The 18,376-nt window shown below is 36.3% G+C and overlaps 1 protein-coding gene across 1 annotated transcript; it reads left to right on the top strand.

The window, feature by feature from the left end:
* Positions 1-9,818: 9,818 nt before the first annotated feature.
* On the top strand, positions 9,819-10,611 carry LOC121173585 (cysteine-rich receptor-like protein kinase 10). Its single transcript, XM_041009727.1, has 3 exons — positions 9,819-9,929; positions 10,021-10,171; positions 10,251-10,611. The coding sequence occupies exons 1-3, from the start codon at positions 9,841-9,843 to the stop codon at positions 10,560-10,562; spliced, it is 552 nt and encodes a 183-aa protein (XP_040865661.1). The 5' UTR covers positions 9,819-9,840; the 3' UTR covers positions 10,563-10,611.
* The last annotated feature ends 7,765 nt before the right edge of the window (positions 10,612-18,376 follow it).

The following is an 18,376-nucleotide window of genomic DNA, read 5'->3' as shown; positions in this document are numbered from 1 at the left end:
AGTTGTTCCTAGTACCCAATATCATCACCCCTCCCAAGTTCAAGGTGCTAGACTTTGACAAGTACAAGGGGACTACTTGCCCCAAGAACCATCCAAAGATGTATTGTCGGAAGATAAGGGCATACACAAAGATGAGGAATTGCTAATACATTTCTTCCAAGAAAGTCTTACTGGGGTAGCTGTTACCTGGTACACTAACTTGGAACCTTCTCGAGTCCATACTTGGAAGGACCTAATGGTTGCCTTCGTTAGGCAGTATCAGTACTATTCTGATATGGTTCCGGATAGGATGCAACTACAGAACATGTGCAAAAAGGGAGACGATAATCGTGATGGTAGACACATTATCGGTACTCTACTATGAAAAGATGGTGGGCTACGCACCCTCAAAGCTTTGCAGATTTGGTCTTCGCCAGTGAAAGGATCAAAGCGGGTCTGAAAAGAGGCAAATTTAATCATCCCACTCGGACGAATGAGAAAACTGGGGCAAATGAAGAGGGAGAGAATAAGGGAGAAGCCCATGTTATGACTGCCATTCCTATACGGCCAAGTTTCCCATCAACCCAACAATGTCATTACTCAGCCAATAACAAACCTTCTCCTTACCTACTGCCATTTTATCCACAAAGGCCATCCCTAAAATCAACCACAAAGCCTACCTACCGCACTTCCAATGACAAACACCACCTTTAGCACAAACCAAAAACACCAACCAAGAAGTGAATTTTGCAGCGAGAAAGCCTGTAGAATTCACCCCAATTCCAGTGTCCTATGCTGACTTGCTCCCATATCTACTTGATAATTCAATGGTAGCCATAACCCTAGCCGAGGTTCATCAACCTCCATTTCTCCAAGAATACGACTCGAACGCAACGTGTGCTTGTCGCGGAGAAGCCCCGGGGCGTTCCATTGAGCATTGTAGGGCTCTGAAGCGTAAGGTGCAAGGTCTAATTGATATGGGCTGGCTGAAATTTGAGGAGAATCGCGTGTAAATCCTGACATTGACAAGAGATGCCACACATGGGACAATTTTGAAAGCTGTTGTTAGATGTCTCTAATGACTCATCAGGATTTTCAACTTTCACTGGAAGTGGGTGCAAGCCATTGGTCTGTTTGCTCAAGTGACCTGTGCTCCTGAGTTTGGACTTCTAAGATCGTTCAATCAGAGATTACTCGTCCTTCACGTTGATGGGGGTGCCGTAAAACAACGAGTAAAGTTCAAAACAAAAAAGTTTCAAAATAAAAAAAATAAGTTTCAAAATAAAAAATAAAAAAAGCATTTGATTGACTGTGTTTTCAAGACGTTCATGTGACCTCATTCCGGAAAGTCTGTCTTTTTAGAGAGAAGTGAGTTATCAAGAATAGGATGTTGGACAAATGGCCTCAGTTACCTTAAGAAAAAAAGGGGGTCGAATTAAGATGCAAAGACTATTCCCCAATTGAACTATCACTCTTTCTTTTTGGATTAACAATGCACCCTTAAACATGAATTACTCAAAAGATAATTCAAAATAAACTTCTTTAAAGCAAAAGATAAATAGCAATAAATAAAAGAAGTTTAAGGGAAGAGAGGAATGCAAACTTGATTTATGCTGGTTCGGCCACTTCCTGTGCCTACATCCAGCCCTCAAGCAACCCACTTGAGATTTTCCACTCTCTTTGTAAAACTCCTTTTACAAAGTCTGAACCACACAGGGACAACCCTTCCCTTGTGTTCAGGAATCCTCTACAACAAGAGACCCACGATCTCTTAATCCCTTTTCAGAAATAAGAAGGAGAGAAGAAGAGATCTCTCTTAAAAGAGATAGATTGTACAATGAAGATCAATCAAAATTCCTTATCGAATATGCAAGTGGTTGACCAAGGAATCTTTTTGAGAGGATAAGACATTTCAGTTCAGAAAAACTCTCTTAATCTTTTGAGAGGATAAAACTTTTTGGGCAATGAAAACTCTTTTTAATGGCCATTCATAAAAAATTTGAATAGATGTGACTCTTGGAAATTATTTTCTGAAAATCCCCTCTGGTAATTGATTACAAGACTTGTGCAAACGATTACAGATTTTAAAATTTTCAAAAAAAAAAAAAAAACTGCTGGTAATCAATTACCATCCATGTGTAATCGATTACACATTATAAATTTTGAGTTCAAATTTCTAGTGACTGTTATAAACATTTTCAGCTGCTGGTAATCGATTACCAGAGAGCAAATCTCAATTTGAAATGATAGAATTCTTTGGTCAAACCTTTTGTTTTTCAATTTGGAAACTTCTTCTTAAGATTCTAGAGATCAACTTGATCATATATCTTGATTTCTTGTCTTGAATAAAACTTGGAAGCACTTGATCCTTTGGCATCATCAAAACATCAAAACATCTTGCTTCTACATAGGAGTCATTTGACTTAATCCATCGAAAAATCCTTCAACTATTTCTCGTCCTTGAAAAAATTCTTTTTGCAAGAATTAACTCCTTCTTTCATTCTTCCTCGCTACAAGGCTATGAAAACAAGACAACGATGGTTACCTCATAGCCCTACACTGGGGCAACGAAAGGCACCATGCAAAAACCTCAAGCGAACCTAGGGGCAGATTAGAAGTTCTCACCCAATAGGTTCCCTCCTACAAGGTCATGACGAAAGACAACGATTGGTACCTCAAAGCCTTACACTGGGGCAATGAGGGGCATCGTGCATGAGCCTCAAGTGAACATAGGGGCAGATCAAAAGTTTTCATCCGTCGATGTTTTTAAACAAATAAAAAAAAAGGGAGACAAACCCTGGAATTTCAATAGATTGATTAAACATCAAACAGCTCCATTGCCGTCACTCCAAAATGGTCAAGTGACTAAATCAAACAGAACATACACTCTGAGGGAGTTCCCGGAGAGGTTTGCAAAAGATAGGATAAGGTTGCATGAATTATCACCTTTTTCAAAAGGACAGTCAATCTGTGTTTTCCAAAAAAAATTAAATCAAAATCAAAATCACAAAATAGGGAAAGAATGTCATGAACATTGTGCAACTTTCCATTGCATTGCATTGTTTCATGTGCGGTCAGCATTACCAAATTTCACAACAAAGGTTGCATGCGTCTGCATCCCTAAAAATCATGTTAACTGCATCGATTTCCTACATCTAATATCCAGTCAAGTGGATTTGGGATGACCGGCCCTCTCGATGAGTCGATCTCTTGCTTTCTCATAAGGGTGGACCCTTGGGTACTTGTACCTATCACCTTTAGAGGACTATACGTCCTCGCCTTGAGAGGACTACACGTCCTCACCTTCAGAGGGCTACACGCCCTCGCCATCAGAGGACTACATGCCTCGCCTTGAGAGGGCTACACGCCCTCACCTTGGGTACTAGTTACCCTCACCGTTGAGAGGACTACACGTCCTCGCCTTGAGAGGACTACACGTCCTCACCATCAGAGGGCTACACGCCCTCACCTCCAGAGGACTACATGTCCTCGCCTTGAGAGGGCTACACGACCTCACCTTGGGTACTAGTTACCCTCACCGTTAGAGGACTACACGTCCTCGCCTTGAGAGGACTACACGTCCTCGCCATCAGAGGACTGCATGTCCTCACCTTCGTAGGGCTACACACCCTCACCTTTAGAGGACTACACGTCCTCAGAGGGCTACCCGCCCTCGCCTTGGGTACTAGTTACCCTCACCTTCAGAGGACTACACGTCCTCACCTTCAGAGGGCTACACGCCCTCGCCATCAGAGGACTGCATGTCCTCACCTTCGTAAGCTACACGCCCTCACCTTTAGAGGACCACACGTCCTCACCTTCAGAGGGCTACACGCCCTCGCCATCAGAGGACTGCATGTCCTCACCTTCGTAGGGCTACACGCCCTCGCCATCAGAGGACTGCATGTCCTCACCTTCGTAGGGCTACACGCCCTAACCTTCAGAGGGCTACACGCCCTCGCCATCAGAGGACTGCATGTCCTCACCTTCAGAGGGCTACATGCCCTCACCTTGAGAGGACTACACGTCCTCGCCAACAGAGGGCTGCACGCCCTCACCTTGGGAGGACTACACGTCCTCGCCATCAGAGGGCTGCACGCCCTCACCTCCAAAGGACTACACATCCTCGCCTTGAGAGTGTTGCACGTCCTCACCTTTAGAGGGCTACGTGTCCTCATTTTCAGTGTGCTCCACATCCACACCTTAAGAGGATTTAAGGTCCTCTGCCCTTAAATGCTTAACCGAGACTTTCACTCCCGATTAAGGGGCCAGTAGTTTCCTTTTAACGGTTCCTAGGCCACCCCCTGATATTGGAAGAGGGCCAACTGTGCGAGCACGACCAGAGAGGGAGGCTGTCAGATGGCTATTATGCATACCGAGGCAGGATTTCACCCGTACCGCTGCAAAGAGACAAGTGCGGACCATGCGCACCAACATGACCACTCTTACACAGATATAGATGACATTGCTACTTAGAAACATTCTGCCCAGCGACCGCAATGCCAATCTCCCCCTGCAAAAGTATCAGTTGGTCTGTGTCGTCCCGACATGGGTAAGTATGCATATGGTTCAACTGATTTCTGATACCATCTATTGTTTGCAGGGATCGCACCCACAAGACACCCAGTGGACCCGGAAAAGTCCAACAGGGCCCTGGGGTTTCCAGCTCTGGTTACGGGCCTCTATTAGTCCTACAGGGTGCCCGTACCCCCCCGGCAAGGTCACGTCATCATAGGTAAGTATGCACCTCCCCCAACTGATTTCTGATTTCATCTATTGTTTGCAGGGATCGCGCCTGCAAGACACCCAGTGGACCCGAAGAAGTCCAACAGGGTCTTGGAGTTGTCAAGCTCTAATTACGGGTCTCTGTCAGTTCTACAGAGTACCTGTCACCTCCAGCAAGGGCATCAGGCCCCCTACTAATCGAGCTTTCATCAAGAAGTACTGCGTCTCCAAGCAGGCGCAGGGCGAAACACCACAGCAGCCTGGGGATGGCCAGCAGCGGGCAACAGATGCACCGCCATCACCTCTAGAGTTCACCTCTGCTCACCCACAAAAAGGTTTGAGTATTGCCTACACCACATGGCCGACCAATAGGCGACCAAGTCCAAAGCCAAAGGTAAGCAAAGTACTAGGTCAGTGACCGACAAGTCATAAGGCATCCAGCTCAAGACGTTAAAGAAGCGCTACTAGGAGGCAACATAGTACCTTTTGAATCTATGCTTGTTATTTGATCACTTTTTATAGTAGGACGCACCTAGTTGCTCATGATCCTGGGAATTTAAATAAAACAAGCGCAAGCTCGGAAGGTAGTCATACCTCACAAAATATATATATGTATGTTTAGGTAGAAAGATACCTTAGATATGCATGTATGTAAACAAAAAATACTTCACAAAATATATATATGTATGTTTAGGTAGAAAGATACCTTAGATATGCATGTATGTAAACAAAAAATACTTCACAAAATATATATATGTATGTTTAGGTAGAAAGATACCTTGAATATGCATGTATGTAGCAAAAATACTTCACAAAATATATATATGTATGTTTAGGTAGAAAGATACCTTGGATGTGCATGTATAGAGCAAAAATACCTTACAAAACATATATATGTATGTTTAGGTAGCAAGATACCTTGGATATGCATGTACATAGCAAAAATACCTCACAAAAAATATACACATGTTTAGGTAGCAAAATACCTCATGAAAAAAAAAGAAAAAAAAACAAAACAAAAAAACAAACGAGAAAAAGAAATGAACAAATGAAAAAAAAAAGAGAAAAAAGAAAAATAAGTTGTCAAGCTGAAAAACCAACATGCTTTTGAAAAGAGATGACTTCCAACTTTTCTTTGAAAAAATTCACTGATCATAACTAGTTTTTGAAAAAAATGTGTGTACACCTGAAGGGTGAATGCTGTGAAATTTTCCCAGACGCCCAAAATGGACTCGGATGAATGCACAAATTGATAAAAGAGCATATTTTGGAAACATTGGGTTGACTAAAAATAGAGGAAATGAATCCTGAGCCCTAGCATCACATGACCATAAAAATTTGACACTTGAGTGTCCACATAGGTGCATGCATGACCAGTTTTGCATAAAGTTTCCAAATCATCATTTTTGCATTTGTGTCATGGAAATAATGTGGGGCATCCCTTTTTGTCCTTGAACCAAACCAAACCCTGACATGTATCATGCCTAGCCATTCTACAAGTCTTGAGCCAAAATCCTGACTCACCATAAACCTTGACCCAGGGTGAGAATGTCAATCCTTACCCCCGGAAGCAAAAAAAGAAGAGAAGGAAAATTTCCAATCAAAGAAAAAGAGAAGGAAAATTTCCAATCAAAGAGAAAGCAAAAAAAAGAGGGAAGGAAAATTTCCAATCAAAGGAAAAAAGGAAGCAAGAAAATTCCCAATCAAAGAGTGGGAGAAAGCGAAGAGAAAGGAAAGAAAATTCCAAGTCAAAAAAAAAAAAAGAATGGGAGAAAGTAAAAAAAGAAGAAAGCTCCTGGTCAAAGAAACCAGAAGAAATGTGCAGAGAGGTCTTTGGACCGAACAATATTTGAACAATACAAAATTGTCACCAAATGAACAAAAAGAAGGAAAGGAAACCACGACCTAAAATGGTCTTCCCCCATTAGTTGCCAACCAAAATCTTGTGCGCTAGCAACCTTTTTTTGCCCCGCACTAAACAAAAACAGAATAGGAAAAAGCCAACAAAAAATCAAAAGCCAAAAACACACAAAAGCCAAAAAACCCATCAAAAGAACCCATTCCCAAGGGAAGTCCTATTGATCCATGGTCACGCATGTAATTTTTGATTTGATAGGAAATAATTTGCAAAGTCAAGTCAGGACATATCTATGGTTTGGAATTAGGATGAAACACTTACCTGTGCGAGATTGATACACTTTGAGTGGATTTCTTCTATTTTTGTCGAACCTAGTGTTTCCTCTAAATGGTCATTTAGAAACGAAATGCTAACATCCAAAATCTCATTTATGGTTATGGGGGATTTCATCAACATACTCTCCTTCCCCGGTAAACGCATTGTTCTTTTCACTAAAAAAAAAAAAGCATATGCTGCTCTAATCAGTTGGAATATTTGTCTCTTTACTAAAGCATGTTTGCATTTTTAGTGAAGAAAACACCAAGACTTTTTTAAGTCTCACAAGTTATCCAGAACTACGTAGGTCTGAGTTCCTCATTGGAGGATACGTAGGAGCAAAAGCCTCGCTTTTGTCGACCACACTGCTTTCTGTTACCATGACCCAAGAGCTGGTAGCCCTCGGAGACACCTTACGGTTATCCGCACCTCGAGTGTGATTGATAAGCGGAGGCCAATATGGTCATCTGCGCCCTTTCCGGAGATGTAGGCATCTTCTGGTGGAGACTTTTTCAAATCTCACAAGTTATCTAGAACTACGTAGGTCTGAGTTCCTCATTGGAGGATCCATAGGAGCAAGAGCCTTGCTTTTGTCGGCCGCCCCATAATCTTTGTCATACCTTACGGTTATCCGCACCCTTTTGTCATCCAGAGGCGGCGGGCCCGATGACACGCGGAGATACCTTACGGTTATCCGCACCCTTTTGTCATCCAGAGGCGGCGGGCCTGATGACATGCAGAGACTTACATAGTCTTCTGCACCTTTTGTTCCTCCGGGAACAACGAGTCATTTACATGCGGAGATTTTATGGTCACCCGCGACTCTCGTCAACCGAGAGGAACGAAATTAGTGTCATACCCTAATTTCATCCGGGGACCTTCGCTTGATGACATGCGACCTTTTTTTGGTCCTTGTGAGGTGCTTGGCACCCATCATTAGGCAATTTGTGAAATTCCGGGAACAACAAGTCATTTACATGCGGAAATTTTATGGTCATCCGCGACTCTCGTCAACCGAGAGGAACGAAATTAGTGTCATACCCTAATTTCGTCCAGGGACCTTTGCTTGATGACATGCGACCTTTCTTTGGTCCTTGTGAGGTGCTTGGCACCCATCATTAGGCAATTTGTGAAATTCCGGGAACAACAAGTCATTTGCATGTGGCGATTTTATGGTCACCCGCGACTCTCGTCAAATCGAGAGGAATGAAATTAGTGTCTTATCTTTACTTTCCTTTTATCTCCAATAAAAGACAAGTAAAGAGGGGCAACTGTCATACCCTAATTTCGTCCGGGGACCTTTGCTTGATGACATGCGACTTTTCTTTGGTCCTTGCAAGGTGCTTAGCACCCATCATTAGGCAATTTGTGAAATTCCAGGACATGCCGGAAAACCAAAAAATATTGATGCACAATCCGTAAGTTTCCGTGACACACCGGAAATCAAATGGAAGCATCGTTGCTTAATTAAGTGAGGTTCCGTAACATTCCGTAAGTCAAAAAGGGGATGATTATGTAATCCGCAAGGTTCCGTAACATTACGGAAAGAAAACAAGTATCGTTACGAAATTCGTAAGTTTCCGTAACTTTACGAAAAAAGAATCACAAAAAAAGGCAGAGGGAGATGTACTTAGTAAAAATGGGGGTGCAAATAGCACCCAGGCCCACTTGGGCACTCCAGAATATTCCTCTAGAAGGCTGTTGCTTCTAGAGGAAGCAACCTAGCTCGCCTGGGCGAGCTGAGCTCGCCTGAGCGAGTTGGGCGGCAACCACCTCCCCTATTTTGCTATAAATAGGGGAGGAAGTGAAGAAGAAAAGGGTTCAGCCCCTTAGGCACTTCTCTCTCTTTCGAATTTGCTTGGAAAAATTGTTTCCGTGAAGAAAATCTAAGCCGAGGCGCTTCCGAAACATTTCCGTAACGTTTTTCGTGAAGAATTTCGCGAAGGTTTCGGCCGTTCTTCGACGTTCTTCATTCGTTCTTCATCGTTCTTCGATCTTCAACGGGTAAGTACCTCGAACCAAGCTTTTCGATTCATTCTATGTACCCGTAGTGGTCCACATTGTGTTTCGTGCATTTTTATTCTCGTTTTGTTTACTTTTTATACCCCCTCTTGACGTGCTTAAGCCATTTTACTTAAGTCATTTCTCGCTTAACTTAAAAATAAAATAAATTTCCACCGAACGTTTGAATTGTATTATCCGTTAACTTCGGTTAAAATAAATTCCGACCGTTCGGTCGTGCCGTAACCACGTTGGAAATAAAAAAAAGAGGTAAAAAATAATATAATAATAAAAAAAATCTTTTAGCAAAATAAAGCGGAAAATCAATCGGACGTTTTCTCTTTGGGATTTCTCATTCTTAATCGAATTGATTAATAACTAAAGTGAAACTAAGGCTAAAATCAACTCGCCTAGTCAAGCTCGTCCATAAAAATAGGCTTTTGAAGTTTGTCATTTCAATTTCTCACTAAGTAAAATGGATCATTTTTAAGGTCCAACGCCTTAAAATGATCACCACTTAAGTAAAAAAGAATCACTTGATAAGAAAGAACTACGTAGGTCTGATTTTCTCATCCCAAATTGAGGAATACGTAGGAGAACAGGGAAACACCCTTGTCGACCACAAAAAAGAAAAAATATAAAAGGGTATAAAGGATATAAGGACATAAAAGGGAACGTAAAAATCAAAGTCATGTTTGCACATTCGATTAAAGGTTGTCGTCCCTTGGGACGGACGTGTGGGATGCTAATACCTTCCCCGTGCATAAATACAACTCCCGAACCTTTCACTTAAAAGCTCGTAGATCGCGTCTTTTCCGGTTTTTCCGACGTTTTCCTCAAATAAATGTTGGTGACGACTCCGCGCGTATTCCTTTCGTGGAACACGCATCCCGCGAGTCACGCGTCGCCCTCCCGCCGAAGGGTAGGTTGCGACAACTAGTAACATACTTCTTGATGAAAATATGAACCCAAAAATTTCAGATTTTGGAATGGCAAGAATGTTCACACAACAAGAATCTGCATCAAATACCAACAGGATTGTTGGGACATAGTGAGCTTGCTAAACTTTTTATTCCAAGTGTTGTTGATCAATATATACATAAATTGTATTTTGTCATGTTATAAATTAAATTATCTTGCAGTGGCTACATGTCTCCAGAATATGCCATGGAAGGAACTTTCGCTACAAAGTCGGATGTCTATAGCTTTGGAGTTCTGCTGCTGGAAATTGTTAGTGGAAGAAAAAACACTAGCTTTTATGATGATGACCGTCCATTAAACCTAATAGGACATGTATGTGAAATTAGCCTCACTGAGTTACTTATTTGGTGTAATATTCTCTGGCTTATTAATTTGAATAAGATTCTAACAGGTATGGGAATTATGGAAAGATGGCAAATATCTTCAATTAGTGGATCCATCATTAAATGAGTTGTTTGATCGCGATGAAGTGCAAAGGTGCATTCATGTTGGTCTCTTGTGCGTTGAACACTATGCAAATGATAGACCCACAATGTCTGACATTATATCAATGTTGACAAACAAGAGTGCAACAGTGTCCTTACCTCAAAGACCAGCATTCTATGTTCAAAGAGAGATCCTTGATGAAAATTTATCTTCTACAGATTTGTGTACTACTTCTACCGTAGAAATTGCTACTTCTTTGGAAATAAATCAGGGTTAATTATTTACGTATTAATTGTTATTACCGAACTAGACAAATATGATGTGTTACGCAGGTTTATAAATAATTAAAAAAAATTAAATAAATTATTTGTTTGATAAATCAAATTTTAAAATATAATTGTCAATGATATCTTATATTATTTTTTGTTAAAAGAGATAAAAAAATTACATATAAATTAAGATATTTTTTATTTATCAATATATTTATAATGAAATATTTTAAAATTTGAGGTAGATTATTCAACTAAAGTTGATTAATGTGAACATAAAAGTAAGTGTTATATATAAATTTTATAAGAATAATATAATAATAAAGTGAAATTGACATAATAAAACAGTTAAAAAATATATTTAATGAAAGAAAAAAATCAATCATAATGGTAAAACACATAAAAATGATGCGAATAAAATATAAAAAAATTGTTCATTTAAATAAAATTTTTGTATTTATTTTCTTTTGTTGGTGACCTGTTGTTGAATTTTATTTTCTTTTGTGTGCTTTTTTTTAAACTTTTTATGAGATTGAATAAACTTCATTTGATGATGAAGATGCATCTTTTTACTTCTTGGATACTTGTAGCTTTGAGCTTTTACTTATGAGAGATTGTTTTTTTTTCACATTTTTCTTTAATGAACTTTCTTCTTCTTCTTTTGACGATGAAGATGCATCTTTTGACTTGTGACAATTTATTTATTCGCCTTTTTTCTTAATGGACTTTGTCAGATTTGATAAACTTTTTCATTAGATGATGAAGATGCACATTTTGACTTGTTGGATGCTTGTAGCTTTGTGCTTTTACTCATAATTAGTTTTTCATCTCACTCATTTGATGATATTTGTCGTGGTGAAGTGGACTCCTTTTTTAATAAAATTATTAATTAGTGGACAAAATTATTAATATTTTGTAAAAGAAGTAAAAATGTAAATAAATTATAAACATGGTTACTTGTTTAATTAATTTCTTTGAGGAGATGATCATGCTAAATGATATTTTTTGGGATAAAAGTCCTTGTCATGATATAGGTTTGAAATCCTTCCTTCAAGTTGTGAGCTTGATTTCAAAATTAAAAGTGTGTTTGCAAAGGGTATACATGAGGGTATGTCAACCTTATTTGCATTCTGGGTATGAATGAGTTCAGATGTTATTGTGTTTAAAATTTGTTGTGCATCTTCATCGAACATTGTGAATGTTGCTATACTGGTATCATAAGAGACTTTCCATTGTATTTTGAACTTAAAAAAGATTTTAAAAATTGTAATATTTATTTAATTGTTCTAAAAAATAATTCATTATATACAAATATCAAATCTTTGTGGGTACTTGGATGGTTGTTTGCATTCTCTACAAGTGTATTGATTTCCCTCTTTTGTAACTTTCTTTTGGCATCTCTCACATGCAACATAAGTTCAACCAAACGTATCGTAGATGTCATTGACTTATCCTATTATTTTATATATGTTAAAACTAAGAAAAAAATCAAGTATTATTGAATATTATGAATATGAAGGTCATGGTAGGTTAGCATACATGTGATTTTGATACCCATTTCATGGACATTATATATTGCAAAAATCTAGCTTCTATTTTTTGACATTCTCTTGTCAAGATCAATGTTTGCAGAACTTGAAGAAGATAGTTCTTTGATTTGATGTTGCTCCATTTTTTTTTCAAAGTAGTTATTCAGAATAAAATTTATAATTTTTTAACTACATCAATCAAAGAATTAGAATAAACTAATGATTTTGGTTTTTGAATGTTACAAAATGTGTATAATAAAATAAAATAAAAGAAGGAAGTTCATTTTACCCTATCTTGAAATTTGCAAAATCTGGATTGTCTAGGTTGATATAGATATTTGTACTTGAAGTTGAGTTGATTGAATACTCATTTGAAAAAAATTTATTAAAATATAATTGTTAGTAAATTAAAATTATTATAGTAAACAAAATAAAAAAAATTATTGTAAGCAAATAGTATGATATAGACATAATTGAATTAAAATTATTTATTTATTAAATAAGTTGAGGTAAAAATAATAATTAAGATAGTAAAGAAACATCTCAAATAAATAAATAAATATCAAATTAAATAAACATGTTAATATAAAAATAAAGACATAGGAAATTATGGGTCAATTTTTATTCAAATGTTATTTAAAGATTATATATATATAAATATATATATATATATAAATATATATATATATATATATATATATATAACTTAATATAAAAATTAAATTTAGAAAAATAATTTCAATTTTCATAGTGAAATGACATATGGCAATCATTTAATGTAAACATTAAGTATAATTTAACCATCCATTTATCTAGTTATCCTTATTTTTATCCAAATTATCTATCTATATATATATATATATAAAGAAAAGAAAAGATATGTTTTTTTGATGTTATGTTTGTTCACAAAGTAACTTTAATAACTTTAATAACTCTAGTTATCCTTTGTTAGGAGAACACAAGGAAGAACCTACAAAATAAAGAATTCTAACACTCAAGTAAGTGCACGAGTGAGTTGAGAATGAAATTAAAGGGTGAGATATAACCTGATATTTATAACATGGGATAGGAGCTTCAAGTCCTTGATTGTAGAAACTATTACCGTAGTGTAACATTTCTTGTAGATAATTTTTAGCTTGTAGATAATAGTTAGGAGATAAATAGTAGCTTATATATAGATAATTAAGTACCCGCTTCATCTTCATAAAAGAATTGTAACAATATCATTAATATTCAAATATTGAGGTATTTAGTAATAACTTGTCGGTCCAGTAGCCTCCCTGCTAAGGACGTTGTGTTCGTGCTCTTATGTTAGGACTGATGTTCAAACTTGAGCGTCACATCATTGTACACCTCAACTTTGTGAACCCCAGACATTACATGTACCAATTAGAAAACAAAATCTAGATATCGGCTTACGCTTTGCAGGTTAAGAAAATGTTGGTTGTATTTTGAGGATAGTAGAATTACATAAATAAAAAACAAAAACATTATATTGAATTAATACCTACATTAAGTTGAGTTATAGAGGACATCAAGCAAGAAGCGCAACCTTGAGGTACTAAAAAAAAGGCCATCAATGGGTACTGGTTTCACCTTTGACTGATTTTGTTTTGGATCCCGGTGCCTTTAGTCTTGAATGGGAACCCAAGGGACAAGAACTGGTCATAAGGAGACGCGGAAAAGTTTGTTGGCGAAGTGGGAAACTGAGAAACAACAGATTTGAGTACATTCCGGAGGAAGCACAACGCATGTTGAAGTACACTATTGTGTCTAATGGGGATGAAGACTCCTTCTCTTTCAACTCTACGAATGACAAGCTTACACCACGGTGGTTTTTTGGGGAAAGTGGGCGGTTATCTTGCAACGGAAGATATGTAAAGGCTGATCTGTGTTATGGATATACCAACACTGGAGGGTGCCAAAGATGGCAAGATTTACCAAAGTGTAGGAATCCTGGCGATTTGTTTGTGAAAAAGACTCTTGTCCCCGATTATGAAAGTGTAAGTTACGAAACAAATCCGGCTTTTGGCTACAGTGATTGTGAGGCCAGTTGCTGGAGCAATTGTAGTTGCGATGGATTCAGAGCATTCTGGAGGAATGAAACTGGATGTAAATTCTATCATTGGAATTCATCGAAAAATTATATTGTTGACACTAGTGTTGCTGGTGTAGAGTTTTACATGCTGGAGAACACAGGCAACATAACCCCACATAACGGTAAGTCGAATGTCAAATTTCCTGTGGATTTTGTTTTTGGACTACTTCCATAGTACTACTATACTGATATATATGCAAAATATCTTCGGTTTAACTGTGCATTTGATTCCTTTAATTTACACCATGATTTTGGTCATCTTAATTATTTTTCAAGCCAATTGAATTCTTATATTTTTATTTAGCAAATTTGCTTTTACTATAAATTGTTAAAATGTTTTATTCTATCAACTTTTAAGGTTTTTGTTTTGAGTTGTTAAATTAAACGTTGATTGATCTTTGTTCTCAAACTATTTTTTTGCTTCATTTTTTATTATTACCGTCAAAAAATTTTGTTAAATGATCATATGATAATTGATTTGTGACAATTAAATGATTACGTAACAATTGATTTGTTACATATATTGTGAATTCTTAAAGATGATTTTGTTTGATGAAGTAAAATAATGTTATTTTTGTGATTCCTCTACATACATATAATTAAGAAAAACATATAAAAAATATGAAATTTTGTTAAATCAATTTTATTCATGTCACCTAAACAAATTCACATGGTTAAAAAAGTCACATCCGTTTTACTTTTACCAAATAAAACTTGAGTGAATAGGCAATTTAGTCCCTGAGATTGTACCTATTTTGCATATTAGTCCTTAACTTAATATTAAATTCAAAATAGTCCCTATCTTTGCATAAGTGTTGCAAAATAGTCCTTCCGTTAAATTTTAAAGTAACGCCGTTAGTGAGGTCAATTTTAGTGTCACGTGGACTATCCACGTGGATGACGTGACATGACACGTGGACGTGCCTGATGCCACGTCATTTGATGATAACAAAATGAGTAAATAGACAATTTAGTCCCTAACTTTGTACCCCTGTTGCATATTAGTCCCTAACTTAATGAAAAATTCAAAATAGTCCCTATCTTTTACATAAGTATTGCAAAATAGTCATTCCGTTAAATTTTAAAGTAATGTTGTTAGTAAGTTCAATTTTAGTATCACGTCATTTGATGATGATAGAATGAGTGACTTCTTCAAATTTGATGGTTTTAAACCAATTGAGACATATATACGAAAAAGAACTCACACACACTTGCACAAATAAAAAGAACCAAAAATTCACAACAACAACCTTATCTCTGTAGCTGTCAACACCAATGGGCGAGGTCTGCATAACCATTCTCTTTTCCTCTTTTTTTTTACTTCAATTATCATCAATGTATCATCCTGGGTTCTGATTTTTTGTGTGTTTTGAATAGGAAGAGAAAAAACCAGAGGAAAACAAAGTGGAGGAGAAAAAAGCAAATGAAGAAGAAAAGAAAGAAGAAGAGAAAAAACCAGAAGAATCAAAAGATGACAAGGAATCCAAGGAGGAATCTGCGCTGCCAGAAATCGTGCTAGGCACAACCTTTGCAATGCATGGACACTTTAAGCATGATTTCTGGCATCTTTTAAGTTAGGGACTATTTTGCAACACTTATGCAAAAGATATGGACTATTTTGAATTTTTCATTAAGTTAGGAACTAATATGCAACATGGGTACAAAGTCAGGGACTAAATTACCTATTTACTTGTTTTGTTATCATCAAATAACGTGGCATCAGCACGTCCACGTGTCATGCCACGTCATCCTTTAGTGCCACGTGGATAGTTCACGTGGCACTAAAATTGACCTCACTAACGGCATTACTTTAGAACTTAACGGAAGGACTATTTTGCAACACTTATGCAAAGATAGGGACTATTTTAAATTTAATATTAAGTTAGGGACTAATATGCAAAATGAGTACAATCTCAGAGACTAAATTGTTTATTCACTGAATAAAACTTATAAAAATCATCTCCGACTCAAAACAAGGTCATCCAAGTTTACAAAAAATCTCAAGTTAAGCAGCAAAATAAAATAAATTAAAATAACATGTTGGGAATATCATGCAATTAAAATAAGCATCGTCTTAGAATGTTTACTTTCAAAGACGGTGTTGATGTAAGTACCGTGTTAGAACACCAACTTTCAAAGATAGTGCTTACGTCAGTACCGTCTTTGAATTTAAATATTATTTTTAATTATTGATATTTTTTTCTGCTTGATATCCCATCAGAAAAAATATAAATAATTAAAAATAATTAATATTAGCATGATTGTAATTAATATTAATAGTAAAATTTATTTTTTAAATAAATATTTAAATGATAGATTAAATCAAAATAAGAGATTTATGTATTATTTATATTTAATTTATCATTTAAATATTAATTTTATAAATAAATTTTAATATTAATTACAAGAGATTAAGAAAATAAAAATTCCTAAGACAATTTCATACAAAATATAAGTTATTATAATTTTTTATAAAAAGTTATTATAATTCCTAAGACAAATTTCTAAAATTAAATAATTATTTTTTAGAAAAATTCAGAGGACCAAGTACCTTGTCTTTGACAGGATCGATGATATTATCTCTTACAACATAGACAAAGAGAAGCTGAAAAAACAAAAAAACACTAGATGAAAAAATATTTAAAAATTCAACAAATTCGTATTTATAGATTTTTAACTAAATTTAAAAAAACAAAAAAATACTACATGAAACTAACTAATGTAAGTCATGAAATATTTTTTAAACAAGTAAGAATGAGAGCAAATTGCACTAGCAAATCATACCGAAGAAATGTAAAATGGTAAAATGTAGCTAATTAAGAACCTTGATGCAGTTGCATCACAAGGAGGGGTTTGTTGGGTTCTTATTTTCCCTAATCACCACACCATGATTTCCCTTTGTAATTTCAATTTGTTCACCAAGAGCTACCTGGAGTCTCCAAAGCTGACATTCAAAAATTTTAAGCATGCTAACGAAGGAAAACAAAGTTATTGACTTATTTTTGTTCCTAATATTGAACAAAGAACATAAGGAAATGAAACCTATGCATATTATTTCAAACATACTACACAAGGTCATATTCATCTATATGCATAGACAAATAGACTTGAATATGCTACACAATATATATATTATAAGAATTGGCATCACCTCCTTAGCAAGTTCCTTTTTTGGCATTTTCTTAACAATCTCAGGAGGATAACCAGAAAATGTATTATACCTGTGCAGTGGGAAGTCAAAATGTACCAAGATCATTAGAAACAACTACAAGGTGAACATAAAACAATAAAATTGAAACTAGCTTAATGTATCACGAGCAGAGGCAAAAAAGAATGTCTTCATATAGTATAGAACTTGTACAGTATATATTATAGTCAAACAAATCTAGTGTCACTGTCAAACGGGAAAAAGAAAAACAGAAACCTACTATTCTGGTACTTAAAAGATAAAATGTCAGCCCAAATTGTTTCCCATGTTAAATATTTCACTTGAGTACTTGATTGATTTTACTCATCTCAATTTGGTCTATCCATAATTCCGTACACCCTATGTATATGGCAAGACTTTAAAAAAATAATAAAAAAAGAACAAACTCGATCAGACCAATAAAATAAGACTTACTGAAAATTAAGCACTCACAAGCAAGCCAGATGAATTGACTAGAGACATTGTCGTGGATATGAATGAGACAGCATTCATGTTATATTGTTTGATGGTACACGCCAAAATAGTAATAAAATGAAATGAGGATTACCCAATTACTCCCTCATGGTATAGTTGTGCTTGTTCTTCTCGATTCCCTATCAATTGACCACCAACCTAATAATCTGATTGCATGAATTGTCAGAAGTCAAATGTGATTACAGCATAGTACATGCATATGGTAATTCAACAAGATCACAACTTCCCTTTTTGAAAACTTTGAGCCAAATTAGATTTGTCACCTCCAATGAAAATAGTGGTAAAACTAGTAAGGAGAAATATTCAGATTAATCCCTTGAAGTTTGGAGATATTATGGTCAGTTTGTGCACTAAACTAATCAGAGCATCTTTTTGAAAAATTTGAGCCCAATAGATATTGGATTTGCATCTGAAGTCATGGTAGTTGCATCTAAAGTCATAGTAGTGGCAGAAGCACAAGTTTCTCCCCTAATTTAGATGCAGATAACATTACCCTAGCTCCTTGCAGTAGGA

The sequence above is a fragment of the Glycine max genome, chromosome 15 (assembly GCF_000004515.6).
Source record: "Glycine max cultivar Williams 82 chromosome 15, Glycine_max_v4.0, whole genome shotgun sequence".
Taxonomy (NCBI): Eukaryota; Viridiplantae; Streptophyta; class Magnoliopsida; order Fabales; family Fabaceae; genus Glycine; species Glycine max.
Note: the sequence above shows the minus strand (reverse complement) of the source record. Positions and strands in the feature narration are given on the sequence as shown.